This window comes from Felis catus, chromosome D2 (genome assembly GCF_018350175.1).
Source record: "Felis catus isolate Fca126 chromosome D2, F.catus_Fca126_mat1.0, whole genome shotgun sequence".
NCBI classification, from domain to species: Eukaryota; Metazoa; Chordata; class Mammalia; order Carnivora; family Felidae; genus Felis; species Felis catus.
Window position 1 is genome coordinate 9,008,251 of NC_058378.1, and position 21,521 is coordinate 9,029,771.

Genomic DNA, 21,521 nt, shown 5'->3' on the forward strand with positions numbered 1-21,521 from the left:
AAGGTAGTTTTCTGCCTTTCGGCGCGGACTGCTCACACTGTCCGGTTCTGCGCATGCCTAGTTCTGCGCATGCTTAGTACAGCCTTCTGCCTCCGGGCACTTCCGCCAGGCTTTTCCTCCCCTCCCGTTTTCCTCACTTCTCGCGTGGGAGGCGGTTCCCCGGCCGCCGAATCTCTGCGCTTTTCTGGGGTCAGTGCCTCATGACGAGGGAGCGATAGGTGAGCGCGGGACGGTTGGACGAGGGCCGAGGGGGGCGCTGCGCTGACTGGGAAGTCGCGGGGCGGCTGTAGGCGGTCGGTGCCGGTTTGTGTGGAGGAGGTCCGTGGACCGGTGACGGCGGGATGGGGACGTGTCCATCAGCACTAGAGGTCGGGCCCCCCGGTGCTCAGTCCCTGCCGGAGCGGCCGGGGCCGTTCGCGGGGCCCGGGTCTGGAGGCCGCGGGAGGAGGGCGTGTGCCCGGGGGCGGTGGGAGAGGGACGGCGCTGCGGCCGGGAGGGGGGCCCGAGGAGCGCGTCGGGTGGAGGCGGGGTGGTCCGGGAAGACGGGCGCCCCTGCCTGGGCTGACTCGGTTACCGCCCCGCCTCTTGGTTCTCCTTGTATCCTTCCTGGAGTCTGAGCGGCTCTCCAGTCGGGTCGGTGACTGCTTCTTGAGGCGTGGTGTTACTCAGTCCGGCATTAGGGAAGGATCTCCAAGAATCCCGTACTTGTTGTCTCATTGAATAGAAACATTGTTTGTTTGTTTGTTTTTCTTCTCGAAGGTTACTGACTTATTCAGAATCACAGTTTGTTAGTGGCGAAGACTGGAAGTTGTGTCTCCCGACTCCAGAGAGAGTGCCTGCTTTTCCACACGAGGAAAGGCAAATTACTTTTAAAAAGATCCTTGTTTTTAAAATTTTTATTTTTGAGAGAGAGAGAGAGAATGACTGTGAGTGTGGGAGGGGCAGAAAGAGAGGGAGACACAGAATCTGAAGCAGGCTTCATCCAGGTTCTGAGCGGTCAGCACAGAGCCCGACGGGAGGCTTGAACTCAGGAACTGTGAGATCATGACCTGAGCTAAGTCAGTCGCCTAACCTACTGAGCCACACAGGTGCCCCTGTAAAAAGATCCTTTTGAGAAACCCAACCAGGACAAAGAAAACATAGACCTGTCCTTAAAGCACTGCTTTTTATCATTTTCTGTGGAATCACTAACCAAAGGTTTAGTAACAGTAGGAAAATTGATAAACAGAGTAGTCAGGAGTATTTTTTTGTAAGTTTATTATCAAGACAGAGAGAGAAATAGAGCGAGTCAGGAAAGGGCAGAGAGGGAGAGAGAATCCCAAGCAGGTTCCACACTGTCAGCACAGAGCCTGATGCAGGCCTTTGTCCCACGAACCCTGAGATCGTGACCTGAACCAAGAATCGAGGCTGAACTGACTGAGCCACCCAGCTGCCCCAGGTCGGGAAGTTTTTTGTTTTTTGTTTTTGTTTTTGTTTTTGTTTTTTGTTTTTTTTTTTTACAGTAGTTTGGTGAAGAGTTAATGTTGGTTCACTGAGTATATTGTTTTATTTAAACTAAATTTTTTATTTAAAAATTTTTTTTGTGAGCATCAAGAGAGGTTTAAACTGTGAAAAAATCCCCAGGAAGCAAATATTTACATTTAGGTGGTCTTTGAACGTCTGCTGTCCTTTCTGAAGGTCAGAGGAACTGATGCTCTTCGTATCTATTGGGTTGTATAGTTTTATAGGGCAGGAGCATTCAGGAGCCACCAGGCAGGCCAGCTCTTTTAGGACCTCATTCCTCCCGTAACTCAGCACAGCACCAGAGTTGTCTACACTTTTCCAAGACAGCAGAAAATGAACAAATCCCAGGTAAGTTCTTCATTCCCCACATTATTTTGCAGTGGACTTGGTGAGATTTGTGAGTCCCATACTAATGGGAAATTAGCAATAGATAGAAATCTACCTTTACAGAAAGTAGTGACAGATCAATAGCAAGACTAAAGTGGCTTCTAGATACATACTGATCATTCTATATCTTAGAGTTTCTAAACTGACCTACAAATAACATCTCTGTTGTTTCTGATAATCATGGAGAAAGGAGGACACAGTCTTTTGGATACAGACAATTTTTTCAAGACACAAAGACTTCTTGGATGATATCTTTTTTGGTTTTAACATAGGGACATATAGTGAATATCCTTCCTGTGACAGCCCCGAAATGAGTGCCTAAAACTGTTCCTCACTGAGAGTAAAAGGGTCTGAGAGAGAGTTCAAGTAAATTTAATGATGGTCATGTTCGATCCTGGTGTAAAACCCGATATGTTCAGAGGAATGAATGGGCTACATGCCTGTTAACAAAAACTCTCCATAACTACTTTAGCCAGGTTGTGTATGCGAGTTTTATAGCAGATGGTTCAACGTTAAATTCTCTGGTAAATGTGTCTGAGCTTTTCAAATTCATCCTATAGATTTCTGTCTTGGTTTTTCCCTTCCACTTTTTTGGGGTTTGTCCAGGTAAAATTTCCAATGATTTAATTGTAATTGCCTTCCTTCAAGAACTGCTCCATTAGTCTTCTGACAGTCTCTCCTGGGGAGTCTTCTTTGTCTCTTCTGTAGCCTTCCTCATTGTACCCCATCGTTCAGTTCCAAGTTTGTATCCTTTGTCTACTAGTCTTAACGTTTATCTCTACATGTGTGCTGGAAAAATAATACTGTTTACTATTTTGAGCACTTCTAAAAATATGTAAATTATCTTAATGTTTATATGACAGGCATTTTCTCCCCTCAGTACACTAGTAATTTGAGATCTATCCATAGGAAGTTTATTTATTTACTTTTTTAAATAAATAGTTTTTTAAAAATTTTATTAGAGTTTGTGAGTGGGGGAGAGGGGCAGAAGGAGAGAGAGAAAGGAGACAGAGGGAGAGAGAGAGCGCGAGAGAGAGAGAGAGAGAGAATGAGAATATCTTTTTTTTTTTTAATTTTTTTAACGCTTATTCATTTTTGAGACACAGAGAGAGACAGAGAGCATGAGCAGGAAAGGGGCAGAGAGAGAGGGAGACACAGAATCCGAAGCAGGCTCCAGCCTCCGAGCTGTCAGCACAGAGCCTGGCGTGGGGCTCGAACTCACGAACCGTGAGATCATGACCTCAACCGAAGTGGGACGCTCAACCAACTGAGCCACCCAGGCTCCCCGAGAATGAGAATATCTTGAGAGAGAGAATATCTTAATCAGGCTCCACACTTAGGGTGGATCTTGACCCAGAGCTGACTCAATCCTAACATCATGACCTGAGCTGAAATCAAGAGTCCTGATGCTTCACCACCTAGGCACCCCTGTAGTTTGTTTTTTTAATGTTGGATTTTCCTGCTATCTGGACACAGTGTATCCTAAATACTGTATTTCATTGGTAGACATTCAGGTAATTCCATTTTTCATTGATATAAATACTGCTGTGAATATCCTTGACATACTCTGATAAATGCAAATGTATCTCCAGACTCATGAACATTGCTTCTCAGAGTGAGGACCTTTGCCCAGAAATGGCAGCGTCACCTCGAAACTTGTTTGACATGCAGATTGTGATCCACCATCCCAAACCTACTGGAAGAGAACTTTTGGAGGCCAGGCCCAGTAATCTGTGTTTTTAACAGGATGTCCATGTGATGGTGTTAAGTTTAAGAATCATTGCTCCAATGTCCAGTGATTAATATTTTTGAGTTATAGGATATGAAGATTTCTAATTTTTCTAGGTAAATTGTTATTTATTAGAAAACTACTTTTCCTCCTTTCTCTCCAGATGTAAAAATTATTTTTACATTAAAGGGTGAAAAACTTCATTGTTTAATTTCCATGGGTCTGATTATTTAGTTAGTGCAACTTTCATAAATTTATGGCTTTTTAGGTTGTTTTATTCTACTGAGTTTTGTAAGAATTCCTGTGTATTTTATTTATTTATTTTTTAAAGTTTAATGGGCATTGAGGAGGGCACGTGTTGGGATGAGCACTGAGTGTTGTATGGAAACCAATTTGACAATAAATTATATTCAATATATATAAAAAAATTTATTTATTTATTTTGAGAGAGACATAAACAGCGTAAGTTGGGGAGGGGCAGAGAGGGAGACATAGAATCTGAAGCAGGTTCCAGGCTCCGAGTTATCAGCCCAGAGCCTGACTCAGGACTAAAACCCACAAACCATGAAATATTACCTTAGCTGAAGTTGGACACTCAACCGAGTGAGCCACCCAGGTGCCCCACCAGGCAGATTTCTAATGCATTAAAAGCTTAAAATTCTACCTGAGTGGAGATTTAACATGTCAGTGTGATTTTCCAGGTACTTTTCAAAAATTGTTAAATTTCCCCCACATCCTGGAGTCTTCACAATTAGATGGTAATTTCAAACAATGCTACTTTCGGAAATCTCTTTTATTTAGAAATCCTGCACCTCTTTCCTTTTGATCAGAAATTACAGAGCTTTTCTTCAGCTTATAAAACAAATTCTACTTAAAATAAGTTTTATTTTTAAAATAACAAATAGATTGCCAGCTTGCAGAGACCTGGGGGAGCAGGTTCCATCCTCAGTTCTCTTCAAATGCTGCTGTCACTGTCGGTGCCCCGATGTCCCTCTCCCCAAGCTACCAGTTGTTCCACATTTGTCTACCAGTTGTCTCCACATTTAATGTATGTATAAGCCATTCCATTGCTTCTCGGCCACTCTTAGCATTTGCAGATGTTGTACTTACTGTCAGTCCTTCAAGGTAACTGCTGAGACAGACTCCTTTCACAATGATTATGGCTTCTTGAGTCAAAAGAGTTTTTTCTGGGTCCTGAGAATGTGGTTTGTATAGAAGTCTGTCATCCACTGAAACCATATTTGTAAATGAAATACTAGCAGACCTAAGTTCCATTGTTTTGTCTACGGGAACAACTACAGAATGTTTTTGTACATATGTTTTAGTTCTTGCTGTGCCAATAAGAGATTTCACAGTGGAAGGCAATCCTCGCTCTGTTCCGAGAAGTCTTTGGCTGTGAAACTTTCCAAAGGGATCTGTATGTTCTGTCCAGTACATCAACTCCAACCAAGCTTGAGGTCATAGGGTTCAGGTATTTCTGCACTGCGACTGTGGAAACAGTTTCCCATGGGTGATTAGAAATGCGCTCTGAAGTCCGTATCTTCATGGTGCTGTCAGCCTGCATGATGACCCTGGCATTCTGTAGGAGACAGACATCAGGTCACTTTCTTCCCATACGATTTGTCTAAGAACTCTTTTTGAAAACTTGAGTTTCCCCACTGTTTTGCAGTGTGATGTATGTCATAGTGCATACATCTCTGGGTCCTTTCGTGCTCTGTTCATTTCCACTGCTTAGTTTGGCCCTTCTTAGGCCAGTACCACATTTGATAAAAAATATTTCAAGTGAGTAGTGTACATCCTTCCACACTTTTCTCGTCTTCAGCAGGATCCTGGCTTCAGTTGGTCCTTTGTGTTCCTGTACAAATATTGTTAGCATTCACAAATAACCTGCTGGAACTTTATTTGCAGTTGAATTGAATCTATAAGTCAATGTGGGAAAAATTGCTAATTTTCTGATATTGAATATTCTGCCTGTGAACATGATGTATTTTCTACATTTATGTAAGTCTTTAGTAATTTTTAAAAAAATTTTTTTTTCAACGTTTATTTATTTTTGGGACAGAGAGAGACAGAGCATGAACGGGGGAGGGGCAGAGAGAGAGGGAGACTCAGAATCAGAAACAGGCTCCAGGCTCTGAGCCATCAGCCCAGAGCCCGACGCGGGGCTCGAACTCACGGACCGCGAGATCGTGACCTGGCTGAAGTCGGACGCTTAACCGACTGCGCCACCCAGGCGCCCCAAGTCTTTAGTAATTTTAAAAGTTTCTTTGTGTGTGGAATTCTTGCACACCTATTGTTAGAGTTATTTCTATGTGTTTAGCATTTTTTATTAATATATATGCTTTTTTTTTGAGAGAGAGAGAGAAAGAGAGGGTGAGAAAGAGAGGGGAGAGGGGCAGAGGGAGAGGGAGAGAGAGAATTTTAAGCAGAGTCCACACTCAGGGCAGAGCCTGACAGGCCTGAATTCCATGACCCTGGGATCATGACCTGAGTCTAAATCAAGAGTTGGATGCTCAACCAAGTGAGCCATTCAGGATCCCCTAATATACCTGTATATATTTTTTTAATTTTTATTTTTAAATTATTTTTAATTAATTTATTGTTTAATTTACATCCTAGTTAACATATAGTGCAACAATGATTTCAGGAGTAGATTCCTTAATGCCCCTTACCCATTTAGCCCATCCCCCCTCCCACAATCCTCCAGCAACCCTCTGTTTGTTCTCTATATTTAAGAGTCTCTTTTTTGTCCCCCTCCCTGTTTTTATGTTATTTTTGCTTCCCTTCCTTTGTGTTCATCTGTTTAGTATCTTTTTTTTTTTTTAATTTTTTTTTTCAACGTTTATTTATTTTTGGGACAGAGAGAGACAGAGCATGAACGGGGGAGGGGCAGAGAGAGAGGGAGACACAGAATCGGAAACGGGCTCCAGGCTCTGAGCCATCAGCCCAGAGCCCGATGCGGGGCTCGAACTCCCGGACCGCGAGATCGTGACCTGGCTGAAGTCGGATGCTCAACCGACTGTGCCACCCAGGCGCCCCCATCTGTTTAGTATCTTAAATTCCTCATATGAGTGAAGTAATATGATACTTGTCTTTCTCTGACTGACAGATTTCGCTTAGCATGTCATGTCTTTTGCCCATTTCTTCACTGGATTATTTGTTGGGTGTTGAGTTTGATAAGTTCTTTATAGATGTTGGATACTAACCCTTTATCTGATATGTCATGTGCAAATATCTTCTCCCATTCCATTGGTTGCCTTTTAGTTTTGCTGATTGTTTCCTTCGCTATGCAGAAGCTTTTTATTTTGATGAGGTCCCAATAGTTCAGTTTTGCTTTTGTTTCCCTTGGCTCCAGTGACGTGTTGAGTAAGAAGTTGCTGTGGCTGAGGTCAAAGAGGTTTTTGCCTGCTTCCTCCTCTAGGATTTTGATGGTTTTCTGTCTTACATTTAGGTCTTTCATCCATTCTGAGTTTATTTTTGTGTATTATACATATATATTCAATTGTACTTTTTAATTGCTTGTTGCTGACTTGTTATTTTTTATGTATTGATCTTAAATCCAACAATTTTTCTACACTAATTTACTATACCTAATAATTTATCTCAACCTTATTTGCATTTTTAATATATACACATGTGTAATCTGGTATTAGTGACACTGCTGTTTACTTTTTCCAATTCATAAAACCTTTTTTTCTTTATTGCCCTCTTAGGTCCTCCAATATATGATACTCAATAGAAGCAAAGAGTAGGTTTCCTTGTCTTTATTCTGTTCTCAAAGGGGAAGTTTTCCTCTCAATATGTGATTTTTGCTGCATTTTTTTTGCATTTCTTACCACATCAAGGATGTCCAATTCTATTCCTAGTTACCTAAAGTTTTTATTTTCTTCATGAGTGCCTTTTAAACTTTATTAAATGGTTTTGGACATGTATTGAAATCATATTATTTGTCTCCTTCATTTTCTTAGTTGGTGAATTACATTAATTTTTAAATGTAAAACTACCTGGATATTTCTGAAATAAATCTAACTGGGTCATGCTAATATTTTGTTTTGGGTTTTTGTTTCTATGTCTATGAGAGAGATTGACCACTAAGTTTTTGGCCAGGGGGAGATACGTTCTTCTTAGGTTTTAGTATTTAGCATCAAAGTATGTTGAATTCATAATATGAATTCTTGAATGTTTCCTCTTGCTTTCTCTACAAGATTTTGTTTTATTGCTACTTCTTTCTTAGATATACATCCATATGTGGCACAATCTGTGCATGGAGTTTGTTTGTTTCTCCTTCCTTCCTTCCATCCTTCCTTTCTTCCACACCCAATCAGGGTCTCATTTTATACTCTGTTTGTATGATGTTGGCCTTTTCTTTTAGGAGATTCTACATGTAAGTAACACCATATGGTGTTTGTTTTCTCTCTTGACTTACCATAATGCCCTCAAGGTCTGTCCATATTGTCACAAATGGTAGGATTTCCTTTTTCCTTTGTTTTTATGGTTGAATAGTATTCCATTGTGTGTGTTTACACACCACATTTTCTTTATCCCATCCATTCCTCTGTTGATGGACACTTACACTGTGTCATGCCTCAGCTATTGTAACCAATGCTGCAGTGAACAGGGGATTAAGGTGTGTTTTGCAGTTTTGATTCCATTTCTTTTGGATTTGTGCCTAAAAGTGGGATTTCTGGATCATCTGGTAGTTCCATTTTTAATTTTTTGAGGGACCGCCATAGTGTTCTCCAAGGTAGCTGCGCCAATTTACATTCTCACCAACAGTGAAGGGTTCCCTTTATATGCCACATTCTTGCCATTTATTATCTCTTGTCTTTTTGATGGTAGCCATGCTGAGAGGTGTGAAAGTGACATTTCATTGTGGTTTCGGTTTGCATTTCCTTGATGATTCATGATATTGAGCACCTTTGCATATACATATTGGCATTTCTAGGTCTTTGGAAAAATGTCAGTTCAGGTCCTTTGCTCATTTTAATTGGATTATTTGCTTTTTGGTTTTTGAGTTGTATGAGTTGTTTGTACATTTTGGATATTAACATCTTATCAGATACATGATTTGTGAATACCTTTCCCCAGTCTGTAGGTTACTTTTCAGTTTATGGACTGTTTGCTGGGCAGGGCTCTTAAGTTTGATGAAGGCTTGTTTGAGCTTTTGTTGCCTTCCTTTTGGCATCTTATCCAAAAAAACATGATCCTAGAGAACAATGTTGAGCTTCTCCCCTATGTTTTCTTCCAGGAATTGTATGGTATCAGTTCTTATGTTTAAGTCTGATTCATTTCAGGTTAATTTGTATGAGTGGTGTAAGGTAGGGGTATAGTTTCATTCTTTTGTGTGTTGGTATCCCGTTTTCCCGCCACCATTTACTGAAGAGACTATCCTTTCCCCATTGCGTGTTTTTGCAACCCTGTCAAAAATCAGTCGACCATATATGCGTGGATTTATTGGGGGGTTTCTGTTCTGTTTCATTTGACTGCAACTGTTTTTATCACTGAAATAAGTCTCCCTTTCGCTGCAGTTGGTATTCCCTGTAATGTACCTTAATTAGGCCTTCATTCACTTCGTTCATTAACCATTTATGAATAGTTAGTATGTGTCTTAATGTGTGCCAGCTGGTGAGGATTCTAAGAATGAGACATTGCTCTTTATAAGGAGAAACTCTTAGAACTGTGTAGGGCAGTAAAAGAACTCATGTGATTTTGACGTTACTATAAGTCCTATGGTGGGGACTATTTTGTTTTCCTCATGATTTTTCATTTCTGGTTAAAAATGAAAAGACAAGATTTTCAAGCCTAAAATAACACAATTGTTTTTTGTATTGGGTGACGTAACCCATTTGTATTTGTTCTTGTTAGGCTTTAGTCTCTCCATCTGACAATGTATTTCTTCCCTATGCTTTTTCTTGGTTGTGTGGGGAACCCGATTGAGTGGGAGCCGGCAGGGGGCGCCAGTGAAGAATTCACTCAAGACAGAACAGAGGAGATAGAAGTTTACTGGATATCCTGCAAGGGAGCAGCGGGCAGGATGGCAAAGGGGAGACCATCTGCTCCTAGGCGGTGGTGAGGGGCTGTAGTTCTAGAGTAGCTGTAACTTTTCCCCTTTTTGGGTAATCTTAGGCACTGTGCCTGCCGTGGGCAGCCCATTGATCAGTGAGGGCCTGTGGCTTAATGAGCCTGTTCACGTCAGCTTGGTGGTCGTGGTCGTGGTCGCTGTGGGTCCTTTTGCCTTGCTCAAGCTTTGACTGCTCAAGCCTGTTGTCTACACAAGTGGTCTCTAGAGGTTGTTCGTTTGTATTTTATTGGATTATTTTGTTTTGTTTTTTCAACACTGCATCAGTCAGCTTGTGTCGTAACAAAGGGTTCCTAAATTTATTTTTTGTTTGTGTCTGTGATCTTAGGGGCTAAGGCGTGGCTCTGTTCCCTGTGCTGTGCATTGTGGGGTCAAGGATGAAGGATGATGTCTCTGAAAACTTCTCCCTGAAGTGACACATTTCCCTTGTACTACTTTTCATTGGACAAAGCAAGTCACGTGGCCCAGGTTCATGTCAGGGGCAGGATTTGTAATGTACCCTTATGGGCAGGCAGGGGGCCAGGACTTAAAGTATAGTCCTTCTAGAGTGGTTCAGTATTTAAGATTTATTCTAGTATTAATTACCATTTAAGTTTAAATTGTGGTTATAGTTTGTAATTCTTTCAACATATAAAAGGACCTTTATTATTACTGCAATTCGACCTTTACATTTACTTCAGTCATCTTCTGCTATCCCGTATTTTGTGGAAGCCCTCTGAAGTATTTTGTTTCCCTTAATGAAGAATATTTGTAATACTGTTTTTCAGACAGTTTCATGGGGCACCTGGGTGGCTCAGTCGCTTATGCATCCTTCTCTTGATTTCGGTCCGGGACATGATCTCACGGTTCCTGGGATGGAGTCGTGCTTGGGGCTCCACTCTCACAGCATGGAGCCTGCTTAGGATCCTCTCTGTCCCTTTCTCTCTGCCCCTCCCCTGCTCGTGCTCTTTCTCTCTCTCAAAATAAATAAAGAAACCTAAAAAAAATTCTTGAAGCAGTTTCATTAAAGGACAGAGCTGGTATGTCAGGAATGATTTGGAATCGAATATATCTCTTGATTGGTGAATTCGAATTATGTGCCTGGATAATACTACGTTAAGTAAGTTTTCTGGATTAGCTAGTGCAATCCTACACCACCTTTATGCTGTAGGTACTGAAATTACAGAAGCGTATAAGGATTTACATTTGGGATCTATATAGAATAGTTCATTTGCAGAAAATGCAGTTTGAGAAGTGGACAAATTTGAGATCTCTTGAGTCCGAGTCTACCAGGAGATGCCTCTTCTATTTGCTACTTGAAATGTGGGAACCGGAACTCACATTACAAATGATACTGGAAGTGTTCTCAGTGATTCCTGAGGTGCCTACTGGTTTTGAAAATGACTCATGAAGATCTTTGTGTGCTGCTGATTTTATCATCGTGCTCCACCTCACTTCTTCATAGACTTGTCATGTCTCAGTGTATTCTCCCACTTCAGATACTTATGGAACCTCAGCCTTTATACTCATAATATGTAGCTGCATCAACAGGTAGAAACACGTTATTTACAAATATTTTTTAACTTTTTTATGTTTATTTTAGAGAGAGAGAGAGAGAGAGAGAGACAAAGACAGAACATGAGTTGGGGAAGAGCAGAGAGAGAGGGAGACACAGAATCCCAAGCAGGCTTCATGCTGCCCATACAGAAAACGATGTGGGGTTCAAACCCGTGAACAGGGAGATCATGACATGACCGAACTCAGACGTTTAACCAACTTAGCCACCCAGGCACCTTCGGCTTTTTCCTTTTAAACTGGAGAATAAAAATTTGTAACAAAATGTATTAATAGTATATTTATGTAATTCATAAATATCAACTTTGGTAGTACTCAAAAATATTCTTTTTGTTTTTAAAGTTTTTTTAACGTTTATTCATTTTTGAGAGACAGAGAGAGATAGATCATGAGCAGGGAAGGGGCAGGGAGAGAGGGAGACACAGAATGCGAAGCAGGCTCCAGGCTCTGAGCTGTCAGCACAGAGCTCGTCACGGGGCTCGAACTCACGAACCACAAGATCATGACCTGAGTAGAAGTCGGACGCTCAACCAACTGAGCCAGCTGGGCGCCCCAGTACTCCAAAATATTCTTTAAGGTGGAAAGTGATCACACATTTTGAAGACTTGGTCTAGTTTACTCTGTGATCCATTGCATGAATTCCTTTATGGCCCTTTCTGTCCTCAAAGATCTGGGGTGGATTCTCAACTTTTCTTCCGCTATTTGCCCTCTTCTCATTTCGCGAATGTGGTGGAGGAGCCCCGCCTTTCCTTGCACCTGGGAGCATGACCCTGTGTTCATGAGAGCACGGGGTTCCTGTTCTCCAACAGCCTTTGTTCAGTGAGGCCCCACACAGAGCTAATTTTGCTGCTTGTTTGTTTCAGTCTATATTGTGCGTACTTCACCTTAGCGATTGTAACCTGTTACTGCATGTTTTCTTATCAGATTATGTGCTCCTTGAATACAAGAACAGTTTTATTAATCTTAGCATTTCTAAGAATTGGAACAGTTCCGGATACATTGTGGGATTTGGTGATTTTTACATTAATAATACCCTAATACAATAATAATGGCATAGTGTTTGTTAGATTTCTCGTCTTCCCTCAAAGCCTAAAGCCAAACACACCTTCTGCAGACTATTTTGGTAATCATGAGAAGGATTGGTTCCCATACAGCTTTTCCATGTCACCCAATTCTGAACATTTCAGATTGAACAGAAATCCCAGGGATCAGTATCATTTAAGGATGTGACCGTGGGCTTCACCCAGGAGGAGTGGCAGTGCTTGGACTCAAGTCAGAGGTCCCTGTACAGGGACGTGATGCTGGAGAACTACAGCCACCTTGTCTCAGTGGGTAAGGACTGTTTTTATATAATTCCAAGTAGCGTGTTTTGATTGTGTTAATTTTTTTTTTTTAATTTTTTTTTCAACGTTTATTTATTTTTGGGACAGAGAGAGACAGAGCATGAACGGGGGAGGGGCACAGAGAGAGGGAGACACAGAATCAGAAACAGGCTCCAGGCTCTGAGCCATCAGCCCAGAGCCTGACGCGGGGCTCGAACTCCCGGACCGCGAGATCGTGACCTGGCTGAAGTCGGACGCTTAACCGACTGCGCCACCCAGGCGCCCCTGATTGTGTTAATTATGAGGCGTATAGGCTCTGTGCCGCGTTGAATGATATTTAAGATTGGAATTCAGGAGTCGTTGCCGATTGACCGTCATTGGGCACCAGGAAGGTAGTTGTGTTTACCTCTCCAGTGAAGTGTTCCGTGGCTTCTTCACTGAGCAGCTGCAGTGGTTTCCTCCTCTTGCAGAGGCCCTGAAGTCTAGGCCACCTGGTCTGAATCCTGAATGATTTCACGTTGACAGGGTCCTGTGCTACCAAACCAGAGGTGATCTTCAGGCTGGAGCAAGGAGAGGAGCCATGGATATCGGAGGAAGAATTCCCAAGCCAGAGCCTCCCAGGTGAGTTGATACATACGGCACCGATGAACATCAGGACATTTATTATCTTCCCATGATTAACCCAGGGCTGGACAACTTTGGAATGTGTTTTCAAGGTATCTGTTTAGAAGTCATAATCCAGTGAGTGACTGAGAATACTGGTTATTGAACCAAACCTCCAGATTCTGCTCTCACGAAAAATGTTCTCCTGTTTGATTCACGTTTTGAATATTCACCAATTCTTACATTGGTCAACAGACCAATCTTTGCCTTCCTCCCCTTTGCCATCGTTTTCCTGCATGAGTTTGTGTTTCTCAAAGCAGTGTCAGCCCCGACCTTACCTGCGTTGTTGCGCTGCATTCCTGCTGTTCCCAGGCATTGTTTCATACACTGATTTTCCGACTCAAATAATTTTTGAGTGCTTGCTGTTGTCTAAATACCATAGTAGTGAGAGGCGCGTGGGTGGCTCAGTCAGTTGAGTGTCTAACTTCAGCTCAGGTCATGATCTTGCTGTCCATGAGTCGAGCCCTGCATCGGGCTCTGTGCTGACAGCTCGGAGCCTGGAGCTTGCTACAGATTCTGTGTCTCCCTCTCTCTTGGCCCTCCACCACTCGTGCTCTGTCTCTCTCTCTCAAAAATTAATAAATGTTAAAAAATTTTTTTGATTAAAAACAATTAATAAATGCCATAGCAGTGAAAGAATAATGTGCCAGTGACTTTGTACAAGTCGCACTAGTGGCCAAGAGATGCACGCAGAGGTGGTCAACATCACTAACGTGAGGGAGATGCACATCCGAGCCACATCACACCATTTAGAATGGCTAGCACCAAGAAGACAAGAGAGAACAAGTGTTGGCGAGGATGAGGAGAAAAGGGAACTCTTGTGCACTGTCGGTGTTGGTGATGTAAATTGGTTCACCTACTGTGGAAAAGGGTGTGGAGATTCCTCAAGCAGTTAAATATAGAACTGTCCTAGGATCCCGCAGTTGTATTTGGGAACATACCCAAAGGAAATGAAAAGAGGATATCGAAGAGAATATACACATTCATGCGTATCACGGCCTTATTCACAATAGCCAGATCTGGACACAATCTGCGTGCTCGTCAGTTCATGAATGGCTAAAGAAAGAAAAGAGAGTAGTATTATTCAGTCATGAGAAATGATATCCTGCCACTTTAAGAGAAAGACAGTTACCGTGTGGTGTCACTTATATCTGGAATCTGGAAAAGGGAAACTCATGATAACAGAGGGTACTGTGGTGGTTCCCAGGGGATGGGGAGTGGGATAGGAGGGATGGTACAAGATCGGAAGAGTACTAAGTAAGCCCTAGAGATAGCGGATACCATATCAAGAATGCAGACAGTATCGTATTGTGATCATCACACTTGCCAAGACACCAGAACTGAATCGTTCCAATCACTAGTAAGGCATGGGAATTGTGTAACATAATAAAGGTGCTGATTATTGGCACAGTAGCAGTCATAATACAGTATATAATTGTCTGAAACTAACGTGCACCTCGAATTTATATAGTTATATGTCTCATACATTTAAAAAGTAGCACTAGAAAGAGATACTTCTGCGTATTAACGCTGTGTAGTGGTATAAAATGACCTTGGAAATTAGAGCAGAGTTAAATTGTGCTGCTTTAAGAAGAGTAGTCAGGGGAGACCTAAAGTAGGAGATCAGCCACCATTAGAGCAGTATTTGAGTGAAATGTTTGTGTGAGTTGGGTGGTTTCTGCCTCTTCTCAGCAAGGGGAATAGCACCCACTAAGCCAATGAGCAGGAATGTGTTTGGTGTTATTTGGGAAATAGCGGAAAAAAAAAAATTCACAGTGGCCAGAGGGGAGTGAGTGATTGATGACTGTGGGACAGGAAATGACGTCGGGCAGTTGTGGTCCACAAGGTAAATATCATAAATCTTATTAAAGTTTTTAATGTTATCCTTTTTAGTATATTTTGGTTAACAAGCAATGTGTAGTTTATGTTTATAAGATCTTTCTCGCTCCTGGAGAAGATATTGGGAAGAGCATAAGCACTACAGATGTCGCTAGAGGACACTTGTTGTTTTCCTTAAGGGTGATTATGGTCAGTCCAGATTGGAAGGCATGGAGGTAACGAGAGGAGGGTGGATTCTCTGTGTGTCAGGAAGAAGAGTAACAGAAAGGGAAGAGGGGGTGGGACTTGAAGGATTTTAAAGAATAATGGTTGAAAGCTTCCCAAGTTGGGCAGAAGACCTAATAGTATTCATTGAGGAATCTGCGTGAACTCCAAGTAAGATAAATGCAAAGGGATCCACGCCAATGGCATGTCATGATTACATTTCTAAAAACAAGAGAATGTTTCAGAGTAGCCGGAGAGAAACATCTCCTTTTCTTTGGAAATGATAGTGGATGTTTCAGCCAAAAGCATGGAAGCTAGAGGGAAACGATGCCTTTTTTTCTGAGTACTGAAGGAAAAGAACTTTCAGACAAAACTGGTATCTTGTGAACATATATTCATGAAAGGAGAACTGAAGATACCGTAAAAAGGAAAACTAAGAGAAAGTGTTGTTAGCAAACAAAACTTCTAAAAATGGCTAGAGGAAGTTCTCTGAATTGAAAGGAAGTAACACTAGAAAGGTGGAACTTCAGAAAAGAAAGAAAATGGAAATGGCAAAAATAAGGGTAAATATAATGGAGTTTCCTTCTCATGAGTTTTTATAATCATATTTGATTCAGGCAAAATTTAGAAATATGATTTGATGCTCTATGTGTGGAGAAAATGATATAATTACATTTAAAATATAGAATAAAGGGCTTTAAATGGAATTAAAGTGTTACATTTCTCTTGAAGTGATAAGATGTTTTGATCCGAGAAGACTATGATAAATTATATATGTGCCTTTTACCTAAAAATGGTCTCATATACCTAGAACAACCACTAAAAATTATATGAAGTGGTACACTCAGAAATAGTGTAAGCAGAAAAAAAAGAAATACTCTAAATTAATGAAGATGGAATGCTTAAAAAAATGTTCAGGTAACCAGTAAGAAAATAAGTTAGGAACAGATGAATGAGAAACTGAGAAAAGAACCGAAAAATAAAATGGCAGACTTAAACCTTGACATTAGCAGTGTTCACCCTCAGTGTAAATGCACTAAATACACCAATAGGCGTATAAATTGGTAGACTGCATGAAACAGAAAACATGATGCAGAAATATGTTATCTACAAAAAATTCACTTCAGACAGAACATAGGTTGATAGGGAATAGAAAAAGTTGGGGGCGCCTGGTTGGCTGGGTTAAGCATCTGAGTTTGGTTCAGGTCATGAACACGGTTCGTGAGTTTGATCCCCGCGTCAGGCTCTGTGGTGACAGTTGAGAGCCTGGAGCCTGCTTCAGATTCTGTGTCTCCCTCTCTCTCTTCCCCTACCCTGCTCATGCTCTGTTTCTCTCTCTCTCAAAAATCAACAATAAAATTTTATGAAAAAGATGTACTATGCAAATATTAATGAAAACAAAAGCAAGATTGACTCCATTAATATCAGATAAAGTAGTCTCGACAGCAAAGAAAATTATTAGAGAAAAACAGGCAGTGATCTAAAATGTGACCACACCAAACAACAGAACCTCCTAGGACACAAATCAAAACTGACTGAACTGAACGGATAAATAAACAAATCTTCAATTATATTTGGGGAATTCAGCACCTTACTCTTAGTAATTGGTAGAACTTGTAGACAACAGATATGAATTAATAGCAGATGTGGAAGAGCTGCAGAGCACATCCCTGAACAGGATTGAACGAAAATGTAGAATACTACCTAAAAGATCGGGGTGCCTGAGTGGCTCAGTTGATTAAGAATACTACCTAAAAGAGCAGGATATGTGTTCTCCTCCAGTGCTTGTGGAGCATTCAGTAAGGTAAAACATATACTGGGCCATGAAGAAAGCTTAGGAAATTTTGAAGAACTGAAATCATGCTATGTTGTCCTTACATAAAGAAATCAAACTGTGGGGGCACCTGTGTGGCTGAATTGGTTGGGGTCTGACTTTGGCTCAGGTCATGATCTCACGGATTGTGAGTTCAAGCCCCATGCTAGGCTCTGTGCTTACAGCTCAGAGCCTAGATCTTGCTTCAGATTCTGTGTTTCCCTCTCTCTCTGCCCCTCCCCGACTTGTGTTTTGTCTCTCTCTCAAAAATAAATAAAAACATTACCCCCCTCCCCCCAAAAAAAACAAACCCACAAAACAAAAAACAAAAAAGAAAAATTGAATCAGTAACAGGGAGTCAACAAACCTTACGAATTAAACAAGACCCATGTAAGTAAAGCATGAATCAAAGAAGTCTCAAAGGAAATTTTAAAAATACTTAGAACTAAATGAAAAAGTATACCAATTTGTGTGTGAAGCAGCTTAAAGTGCTGTTATGGAAGTTTATAGTAATAAATGCTAACATTGGATAAGATGAAAGGTCTCGAATCCATAAGGAACTTTCTACCTGAAGAAAGTGGAAAAGAACAACGTAAATCCACAGCAAGTAGGAGAAAGAAAATGAAAAAAGCAGAAATCAATGAAGTTTATAATAGGAAAACAGTAGAGAAACCTAATGACACAAAGCCAGTGCTTAGAAAAAAAATAATATTGATAAACCTAGCAGTCTTCACACACACGCACACACACCCCAAACCACCAATGAATGGGGATATCACTTCTGCATTCATTAACAGGATGATACTTTAAATGTTATGCTTTTAATTTGACAGTCAAGAAGAGATGGATCAATTCTTTAGAAATCCTAAACTACCAAACTCATGATGACATGGACAATTTGAATGGTCCATAGATTGTCATAAAGGTGACGTAGATAATTTGAATTAAAGAAATTTAATATAAAAAAATAGATTAAAAAATCTACAGATGTTTTTACCATCTCTCAAACATGTAACCATTTAAGGAGGAATTAACACTGATTTTACACAATCTCTTCTAGAAAAATAGGAGGAAAAAGTTCTTTTTTTTTCAATATATGAAGTTTATTGTCAAATTGCCTTCCATACAACACTCAGTGCTCATCCCAAAAGATGCCCTCTTCACTACCCATCACCCACCCTCCCCTCCCTCCCACCCCCCATCAACCCACAGTTTGTTCTCCGTTTTTAAGAGTCTCTTCTGCTTTGGCTCTCTCCCAGTCTAACCTCCTTTTTTTTTTTTTTTTTTTTTTTTTTTTTTTTTCCTAGAAGGAAACAGTTCTAATGGAGTTTTTTCTTATCCCGATACCAAAACCATATAACGATAGCCCAGGAAACAATCTGTAGATCGATATGTCCCATAAATTTACTAGCACAATTCCTTAACAAAGTATTAGCAAATAGAAACTAGCCATATATAAAAAGAATCCTACACTGTGACCGAGTGGGATATATTCCGAGTATGCAAAAGTGGTTCAACATTCCAGAACCAATCAGCGTAATCTCCCATAGGCTGACAAAGATGCTGTTATACAGAAAATTGCTTTATTAATTTCCTTTCAGATTGTTGATTGCAGTTGCATAGAAGCCTCACCTGATCTGAATTTATTTATTACCTCGAGTGGCCTTTTTGTAAATTCCTAGGGATGATTTGTAGTTAGAGGGAACTTTTCCAGTCTTTCTTTAAGGCCAAAGAATTGTTTCCTTAATCCCAAAAGCAGATGGTCGCTCTTGGAAGAAAAACTACAAATAATTCTTAGGAATATAGATGCAGAACTCCAAATAAAGTCCAACGGTGTAGGAAAAGAATTATATGCCATGACGAATTAGGATTTATTCCAAGCCTGCAAGCTCATTCAACATTCAAAAATCAATTAACATAATCCATCCCATCAGTAAGCTGCAGAAAGAAAAACTGTATGATCCTTTGATAGGATCCTTTGATGCAGAAGAAGCATTTAACAGAATCCATGTATGATTAAAATTCAGCAAACTAGGAATAGAGAATTTCCTCAAGTTGATGAAAAACATCTACCAAAAAATCTGTTAACATCACATATAATAAAGAGAAACTGGGTGCTTTCTCTCTAAGATCAGGAGCAAGTCCGGGCCATCCGGTTTCACCACTCTTATTTGACATCTTAGTAGAAATCCTAGGTAATGCAACAAAACAGGGATATGAAAGGTGACAAGGGAAGAAATAAAACTCTTCTTTTTGCAGAGATTCGATTGTCTAAGAATCCTAATGCGGCACACTCCTACAACATAGAAGTCATTTATAGGAAGGTTGCTGGATACAAGCTTAATATCCAACAGGCATTTATTTGCCTTACTAATATTTTAGTTGTAGTTGTCTTTTTATTGGTGAGTTGTAAGCGTTCTTTACATATTCTGTATATCAGTCCCTAATTAGGTATATTGTTTACACATATTTTCTCCCATTTTGGCGTTGTCATTTTAGTATCTTGGCTGTGCGCTCTGCAGCAGAATTTTTTTGTTTCATGAAATACAGGTTATCTGTTCTATCTTTTGTCACTATTGGTTTTGGTGTTGTATCTAAAAGGGTTGTGTCTATCCCAAGGACAAAAACATTCACTCTTACATTTTCCTTAAGTAAATAGTTGTTACATTTAGGTCTGTTACCCATTTTTGTGTATGGTGTGAGAAAGGGGTTTAATATTTTTACATGTAGATATCCAATTGGTTCAGCATCAGTTGTTGAAACGATTTGTGTGTGTGTGTGTGTGTGTGTGTGTGTGTGTGTCCATGTGTCTGTGTGTCCGCGTGTGTGTACCCATTTTACCTACCCTCAAACCCACACCTCTGGAACCAGCAGTATGTTCCCTGTATCTATGAGATCCCTGTTTGCGGTTTTCATTTTTCAAATTCCATATATAAGTGAGATCATACAGTATTTGTCTTCCTTTTTCTGACTTGTTTCACTTTGCATAATGCCCTCAGGATCTATCCATGGTGTCCCCACATGGCAAGATTTCATTATTTTTTATGGTTGAATAATATTCCACATGTATATAAAGTTTGTAAAATGTATAGTAAATATACACATATATACGTATGTAAAACATGTGTAATGTAGTATATGTAATTTAATTTAATATATAACTATTTACATGTTTATTCTTCATTTATTTATATAATGTTGCAGTGAACAAACGTGTGTATATCTTTTCAGGTTAGTGTTTTCATTTTTTGCAGATAAATACCCAGAAGTGGAATTGCTGGATCATATGATAGTTGTATTTTTAATGTTTTGAGGAACTAACTACCATGTTGTGTTCTTTGGTGGCTTCACAATTTACCTTCCCACAAACAGTACCCAAAGGTTTCCTTTTCTTCACATCCTTGTAAACAGTGGTTATGTCTTTTCTTTTTGATAATAATCATTCTAATAGGCATGAAGTGATATCTCATTGTGGTTTTGGTTTGCGCTTCCCTGATGATGTAGGGTACCTTTTTCAAGTACCTGTTGGCCATCTGTATGTCTTCTTTGGAAAAATGTCTATTCATATCCTCTGCCCATTTTAAGTCAAATTTGATTTTTCTTATTGAGTAGTATTAGTTCTGTTTTGGACATTAACCCCTTATCAGATAAATGGTTGCAAATAATTTCTCCCATTCAGTGGATTGTCTTTTGATTGTATTGATGGTCTTTTGGGGTACAGAAGCTTTTTAGTTTGATGCGGTTCCATGTGTTCATTTTTGCTTTTGTTGCCCTTGCATTTAGGGCCAAATCCAAAAACTTATTGCCAAGATTGATGTGTAGCCTACTGCCTGTTTTCTTCGAGGACTTCCATAGTTTCAGGTTTTGTGTTCCAGTGTTCAGTCCATTTTGAGTTAGAGTTTGTGTATAGGGCAAGATAGCAGTTTAATTTCACTCTTTTGCATGTGGCTGTCCATGTTTCCTAACACCATTTATTGAAATGGTGACTGTCCTTTCCCTATTGTGTATTTTTGGCTTCTTTGTCATAGATTAGTTGACTTAGATGTGGGCTTATTGTGAACTCCCTATTCTGTTGCATGGATCTTGTGTCTGGATTTATGCCAATACTATATTGTTTTGATAACAATACCTTTGTAGTATAGTTTGAAATCAGTGAGCATGCTACCTTTTGCTTTGTTGTTCCTTCTCAAGGTTGCTTTGGCTATTCAAGATTTTTTTGTGGGGGTGCCTGGGTGGCTCTGTCCATTAAGTATCTGACTTTTGATTTTAGCCCAGGTCATGATCTCATGGTCCGTCAGATCGAGCCCTGCATAGGGCTCTGCACAGACAGTGTGGAGCCTGCCTGGGATTCTCTATCTGTCCCTTCCCTGCTCACATGCATGTGTCCTCTTTCTCTCAAAATAAATAAACATTTTGGGGGCAGGGGGA

General features: G+C 40.3%; 1 protein-coding gene and 1 pseudogene across 1 annotated transcript in view; one reads left to right on the forward strand and one right to left on the reverse strand.

Annotated features, from left to right (window-relative positions):
- The first annotated feature begins 324 nt into the window (after positions 1–324).
- LOC111556242 (zinc finger protein 33B-like) overlaps positions 325–21,521 on the forward strand; it is a 36,735-nt gene continuing 15,538 nt past the window's right edge. The window contains exons 1-4 of the mRNA XM_045040955.1: positions 325–858; positions 1,720–1,851; positions 12,440–12,584; positions 13,100–13,195. Coding sequence (XP_044896890.1) covers positions 1,837–1,851; positions 12,440–12,584; positions 13,100–13,195 — 256 coding nt within the window. The 5' untranslated portion in view covers positions 325–858; positions 1,720–1,836. The remainder of the gene's footprint in view (positions 859–1,719; positions 1,852–12,439; positions 12,585–13,099; positions 13,196–21,521) is intronic.
- LOC102899511 lies at positions 4,130–5,735 on the reverse strand (annotated as a pseudogene).